The sequence below is a fragment of the Myxine glutinosa genome, chromosome 9 (genome assembly GCF_964187855.1).
Source record: "Myxine glutinosa chromosome 9, kmMyxGlut1.1, whole genome shotgun sequence".
Lineage (NCBI taxonomy): Eukaryota > Metazoa > Chordata > Myxini > Myxiniformes > Myxinidae > Myxine > Myxine glutinosa.
This window is the reverse complement of record NC_136269.1, coordinates 34,122,105-34,129,497: the sequence shown is the minus strand read 5'-3', so window position 1 is coordinate 34,129,497 and position 7,393 is coordinate 34,122,105. Positions and strand designations below refer to the sequence as shown.

At 43.2% G+C, this 7,393-nt stretch overlaps 1 protein-coding gene across 4 annotated transcripts in view; it reads left to right on the top strand.

Annotated features, from left to right (window-relative positions):
- Positions 1-2,704: 2,704 nt before the first annotated feature.
- Positions 2,705-7,393, top strand: part of OGFOD1 (2-oxoglutarate and iron dependent oxygenase domain containing 1) — a 48,314-nt gene continuing 43,625 nt past the window's right edge. For 2 of the 4 annotated variants that reach the window (XM_078784260.1, XM_068129325.2), the window contains exons 1-2: positions 2,833-3,064; positions 3,637-3,788. In XM_078784260.1, coding sequence (XP_078640386.1) covers positions 2,833-3,064; positions 3,637-3,788 — 384 coding nt within the window. Of the gene's footprint in view, positions 3,077-3,636; positions 3,789-7,393 lie in introns of all 4 variants that reach the window. The other 2 variants (XM_068129326.2, XM_068129324.2) reach the window with 2 other exon arrangements.

The following is a 7,393-nucleotide window of genomic DNA, read 5'->3' as shown; positions in this document are numbered from 1 at the left end:
TAATTAATCGAATTAATAAATTAATAATTAATCGATTAATTTATCAATCTATAAATCAAAAATACCATTTGCAGCCAAATCACTTGGTCACTGTCATGTCCAAATATCAGTTTCCTAGCTCAAAAGGTGCCTGCGATATTGTCCTGTCACCAGCGATTAACAGTGCCGGATGACGGAAGGCCGTAACGGTCTTACTCGGCGACCGAAAATTGGCGAGGCGACCAAGCCGAAAATTGGCGGTACTTTTTATGGCGTGCGCGGGACTGAAGGGGCGAGTTGCTTACCTGTACAGAGCTCATGGGGTTTTATCCAAAACCCACGAATAAAGAAACACGACACAGCAAATAAAATGTACAATGAAATTAATGCATGGACTGAAAATGAGCGGTGAGGTAAATGTATAAATCCTCATCGAGGTATCTCCACACGCAGACTCAAACACAGACAAGGGAAAGATAATGAAAATAAAGCAATGTTCTTTTTATATCAGCAGACAGCTTGCTCAACGAGATCGTTGAATGTGGTGTTGGCAGCACAAGGTGGCCCGAATCCCCTTGCACGGGAAACGAACAAGATGGCGCGAAGCTCCTCTCCGCGTCGCCACAAACGTGAGCTGGTTTGTGCGGCCAGTCCTCTTTCGCTCGTCTGCCTCCGAAATGTGACGCGGCTCCAGCTCTTCTGAAAACACCACTGTCAAACAACACCCTTGGCTCCAAACCTGCAAGGTTCTTTGAGCTCCGAACAGTTCTCCCCACGAGCGCACACGACACACGTGACCGCCCGCCACTAAACCAGCATGAGAGAGAGATAGAGATAGAGAGAGCGATTCTTCCTCCTCCGTTCTCGAAGTCTATCGATGACGTCACCCTGACCAATCATGCATTTCAGTGGCGTGGCCTCACGGCCATCTTGACTGCCCAACGATTCTCCGCCTCTACGGGGCGGGGCCTTTTTCCTTAGTTGGTTGGTGGGGCGAGGTTAATTGTCTATTATGATTCCTTGGAGGCGGAGTTTACTTGTCGATAGTAATGTTTGGATCCTGTCGGTGGTGGTGGGGCAGGGTTTAGCTCAGGTTTAGAAACTTCACATGCAATTTCGATGAAACATCAACACAACCGTCATCACCCGTGATGTATCAATGTTTGTCCAAGGCATTAGAAAAATTTGGGTTTGAGGAGGTATACGGGGTTTGGCGGAGGGGGGATTGCCCCAAAATAGTTTTTTTTGTTTGTTTGTTTATTTAAAGTCTTATGACTGTTGGTATGATTTTACATACTGCCCTGTCTTCTAGCAACCATTGACATTGGTTTAAAATACCTTTAGTCAGTGCAGTATACTGTTTATTCTACCAGGTGAGTGCCAGGAGTATTGCCCCGATGTTTTAAAATTATCGTCATAACAAACAGACAGGGGTGAAAACATAACCTCGTCCACCTTAATTGGTGGAGGCAAAAAGAAAGAACAATCGGTGATTACAGACCTTCGCCAGAACTTGTTTTGTGTGACAAATAAATGGAAGGATGTACTAATTGAAAGGTCGTTGATGGTAAAACCTTACAACATCCGCTCGGACCCCAAAACGTTCCACAGGAGGTTTTGCAAGGCTAGCCCCAAAACTGAGGGAGTAGTTTGGGGATGGACAGACACACCTGTTTTATAATATAGATGTTTACCTTGATCCACAAATCCCAATGCCATTTAACCTTGCTCCTCCATGTTCTTCTCCACCACGTCTGATGCCATTTAGATGTTGTAATGGCGACGAAGTGCTCCATTTGAAACGTTTTTTTTGGATGTTTACAGCTTTTTTTCAGGTCCTTCATAAAATGAATGCCTCGGCTCTTGAATAAGAAGATTTGTATTGGTGTCAAATCCAGTGCCCAATTGCAAATTAATTTGGTGGGGGATAATGATTTTAGAAATCGTTAAAAAAATTCGTAAGTTTAGCGCTACTGAAGCACTTATACACCACCCTTATACAATCTAATAAACGACGTTGAGTCACAATTTACGAGATGGAGACTTTATTGATCATCATGGAACGCAGCACCAAACCGGCGTCGTACATGAGCCTTCGACGGCCTCCTCTTCTTCACTACAATACAGCACTCTCACTCTCACACAGGCCATGCCCACTTCCCAGGAGCTGCGTTTGACAGCTCATATTAGTTATGTTATGACAGACACCACGCCCTGTATAACTTGTCCCTGGGGTGTGTTCAGTTACCAAGCAGCTAGCTAGCGCTTGCCAATCCCCCCGTTCCTTATTCATTTGGCGGGCTTGTAGATTGTAATAAATTGCCTTTCGCCTTGTTTTCACTTCGTACCATTTTCAACACTGCAATATTAATCATTATTCATCTCTTTGTACACGACTCTTTAAAATAATGGACTCCTCGTTATTTTTTTTACACAACTGCTCCACAATGATGTCAGTATTTACCCATCTCTTTAAAACATGTATTGGCAACAAAAAAATCAACGCACTGGTTCCTCTGCTGAGACACAGGAAGTTATATTTTTAATCCTTATTTTCATCCAATCTGTGTAGAGACAATCGCCTTACATAAACTACTTTATAATAATAATAATAATACATTTATTTTGTATAGCGCTTTTCAAGAAACCCAAAGACGCTTTGACATAGTACGTAAAACAAAGAAAAAAATACATAATTAAATAACCAAACAGAAAGGAAGGAGGAGGAGAACTTTAGACATTAAAACTGCCGAAAGTGAACAAAGCTCCCGCCGAGTCCATTTTGTGACAACCGGAAGTAGATTTAAGGGCAAACACGTGAATAAGTGAAATAAACTGACAGGAAAAGAGCGGATGGGTAGGAAGCGTTCCGGCGAGGCGCGGGAAGACCCGCAACCGAAGGTGAGCAGATTACGGGTACCTGGACCTGGGCACGCACCTGCACCTGGACCTGCACCTGCACCTGCACCTGGACCTGGACCTGGACCTGGACCTGGACACGCACCTGGACACGCCACGCTCCGGGTTTATAACCACGCCAAGGCTGTGCGCGACGCGTTTGGATCGAAGGGGCTGTGCGTGCCTGGTATGTACCCATGTACGTACTGTATAATGTATTCATAGAGCATTAACGATACAAATGTTCGAATCCCGACCCGACTATAAACTGTCAGATTGGTGCTTCGCAGGCGCGGTGTTGCATCACGAAGCACGTCTCCCTCTCGTGGACACGGTAGACTTTGATTAAGTCGGGTTGTCCGTCTGCTGGTTTTAGTTTAGTCGGTATTTGGTGGACGTTAAAGGTCCCACGTGTTGTGGCGAGCGAGATCAAATTCCTAGCCTAACCTGCAGGGGGCACTGCATGATGGGCACAACGGTGCTCACTGAGCAATTGATGCAGGAGGATGCCATTCGGCCCATCCTGCCTGCCTGACACCAACCCAATCCCAGATACCATCACCCATCCACACACAAGCTACCTAGAAGTCCTGCCAATATCCTTGCCCTTCCCCATCTCCAACCCATTCGATACCCATCCAACTAATTTGAACCCATCTTTCCAAGGAGACCACACTTTCTGATTGAGCCCCTGTCCAATTTGTATTATATGTACGTGTTAACGAATGACTGTTAAAGTGTGTGTGTGTGTGTGTGCAGATGAAGGGCTGGAGGTGGATTGCCACCCCTTTCACCACTGCGTTATCTCAAACTTCCTCGAGGCTGAAGGAGACTTTTTTGAGAACCTCCAAAATGAGTTGCTTTCACTTCCCTTTCGACACAAGTCAAATGATCTCTACAAGTTCCAGCAGGTATTTCGATACATTTCTAAAATTACTGTAGGACTTTTGATTGAAGGGCTTGGATAAATGGTTAACAAGACGATGGAATATCCCTGCAGTTTCTTTGGTAAAGGCTTGTGTCACCTTGTGCCAGCAGATAAGTTAAACTGTGGATTTTGTCATACCACTAAATACCCACTCCTTCATTGAGGTAATTATGGTGGTGGTGAATATCTTGAACAATCCTATGATGTAATGTGTGGAGTAAAAATTGATTGGTAGTTGTGGTTGCCCCCCTCACTCCCCTTCCACCTCCTCATTAATGTTCAAATTTGACCGAAACTGGTATGTATATGATGAGACTCGGTAGTGTAATGGTTAGTGTCCTCACCAAGTAATACCTAAGACTTAAAGAACGGTACGTGCTGCTTCCTTGCTTGACGCTCAGCATTTAAAAGGATAGATCAGGGACAAACACCGCTTGGAGGACAATAGGAAACCGCCCAGCATCACCTTTGCCAAAAAACTGCTTTGGCAGCACCGACACTTTGCAAAAAGTATATGGTACATCAAATCAATATGCATACATTACGCTGCCGTTTGTCTGGGTAATTTCCCCCACCATCAGGAAGTAAGGGTCCAATTTGGCTCCTTGATACGCCAAGCTCGTGGGCAATATTTAGTGGAGATAAGCCGAGCTGTTTTAGATTATATAAGGTGCGTACAGTACATGCATAAGAAAGTACATATGATATCCGACAATAAAGTCCCAGGACTAATCATGATCATCATAATCATTGGGTCGATCTCGATCGGACACTACAGACAATCTTTTTCTGTTGTTCCCTTCTTGCCGTAAATTCAGGGAGGTCATGCCTGTTGATTTTTTGGTGTTGTGTTCCAGTGTATCAATGTAGGTTGTAGCGGGTAATCTTCTTGAGCGGTGACCATGAGAAGGTTCCCAGAAAAGTACCATCTTGGCCATCTCTCGATCACTTCTCCAGCAGTGCCCACTGAACCTGAGACGTTTCTGAAGTAGTCACTCCGATACTCTAGGGATCTTTCCATACAGCTGTTTGTTAGTCCAGTGTGCTCTCCATGAAATGTTAAGTGATGCCCTCAGTAGTCTGGTGTATACACCATCGAGCCTTTTGGACAGAATGTTGGTTATCGTCCAAGTTTCTGCTCTGTGCAGGAGAACACTCTTGACTGTGACATGAGGATTAAAGGATTAAATTAACCTAATTATTTCATATAATTAGATCCCAGGATAAAAGCAATATAAATTTTTTTTTGTAGAGACTGTGATCTCCCTGGGAGTCTATAAATGCTTGCCAACGTCACTGCCATGCTTCAAAGCACCCTTATAAGTCGTTGCCTGAAAGATAATTTAGCTCATTTGTCACAGCTCTCTGGATCTCTTTGATTGATACAAAATGAGTTCCTTTTATTGGAGTTTCGGACGATGGTCAAATCGGACCAACGTTGTCACTCTTTCGACATTTTTGTCTGTTTTGGCAAATGGCGATGGGCGTCCTGACCGCGTGTCATCATTCACCTCCGTTCTCCCTTCCGCAAACAACTTGGCCACTCAAACACACATGATCTTGACATTGCATCTTCCCCGTACACCAGCTTCAGCATGTTGAAAATGTCCATGCCACTTTCATTTAGTTTTACCAAAAACTTGATGATTCTCTGTTCCATAAGTTTTCCGTTCATCTTCAGAATACAATTGCAACATTTGTAATTTCAACAAAACTCCAGTACAGCTACAAAACACAACTGATGGATACAACGGCTAACACAGTACTGATAGGAAGATTATGATGCACATCCAATTACGAAACCCAAGCCAGTGCTGCAACCTCTCGAGAAAAAAAACCATCAGTCCTGGAACTTTATTGTCAGATTTTTTAAAAATTGTCATTATTACCCTCGCCGGAGGAGAGGGCATTGCATTTGAGTCATTTTGTCTGTCTGTTTGTTTGTGTCTGTTTTTCCGCACAGAATAAATATGATTTTCTCTGCAACTGTTGGTCCGATTGACAGGAAATTTTCACCATACAAAGTTTGCCTTCTCCTGTAGAATTTTTTATTGATAATTATGACGTCATAGGTCACATGGTATGGGCGCCATCTTGGAAAAAAACGAAAAACTTTGCACCTCTATCTCTGAAAGCGCTGCATAGAAAAAATTGAGACATGGCTCATTGTAAAGAACTCTAAATGGGGAATAAAATGTTTGATGATGTCATTGGTGCCTCTATTATGACGTCATAATTTGACAAGTACAAAAATTCATCCAATCAAGATGACATTTCTTGAGTGTCATCTTGGGATAAATTGGTGGAGAAAAAAAATGCCTACGTCATCAGCCATGTGGTTCGGCCGCCATATTTGTTTTAATACAAAAGCCTTTAAAAACACGTCCTGGCAAGGGTCTGCAATCTCTGATTGCTCTTTCTTCATCTCGGTGCATCTCGGACCTATGAATTGCTCGGAATGAAAAGTCTATTAATCAATTGGCTGAATTTTGTAAAGTTTGTATTCGATCAAAATGTGGTTATTTAACAAGAGACCTGCATAAGAAGTAACTCATTCGATATGTTTGAATCTTGGGTCTAAGACATGAACTAATTACCCCACGCTCATGAACCGAAAAGTGCGATTAAGCAGTTCGTTCACTTCTCTCTCCTCTCTCTCTCTCTCTCTCTCTCTCTCTCTCTCTCTCTCTGTCTCTGTCTATAAACGTCAGTTTATGATCGAGGTATAACTTAATTTTAATTGAGTGTTATCTTTTTAACACTAATCAGAAATTGAACCTGTAATTTATCAGTTCAGGTACTTTGGCTCTGAATTCATCCCGATTGCACCTGCACAGAGAGGAGTTTAAAAAAAAGAATGATCGTTTTAAGGCCATTTTCCCCACTAGAGCGAGGGTTAGCCTTGCGGGCCCCATGACAATCATGGTTCCCTGTTTGAGGCAATGTTTTTATGGCCGGATGCCTTTCCTGACGCCAACCCTTGGTCGCCTCTTACGATGCGCAGGGATACGGTGTACCTATTCTAAATCGGGGTACTCACCGTGATCATTCATCCCAGCAAGCTGGTACTCAATTTGCCGACCTCGGAAGGATGGCAGGCTTTGAGTCAACCCCTAGGCAACCCCCAGGCTTTGAGATGAGTCAACCCCCCTGGCGTTAATTCAGTGATCGACCGGGATTCAAACCCAGGATCCTAGGATCCCAAGCCGGCACCCTAACCGCTAAGCCAACACCAGGCTATCATATAGTCATATAAAACAATGCAGTGAATAAAACAAAACGAGTGAAAAACACCTCATTAAATGAACAATCAAACACTTCAACATACATTTAATAAAAACTCGTTTAACTTATCTTCATTCCCGTCATCAACAAAAAGAAAATTATTTTTTTCTTTAAATAAACCTTTAATGTCGGTTCATCAGTATTAATAATAAAATGAGAATCTCCAAACAAATCTCTTCAGATGAGATCCAACCCGATCACGTGAACCTTCGTCACAGTTACAGTCTGAGGTCTACAAGACCAGAGAGGAGTGAGATGATCTTTTTACTCTGCCTGTCTGGCAGTCAAACAAGATTGAAAATC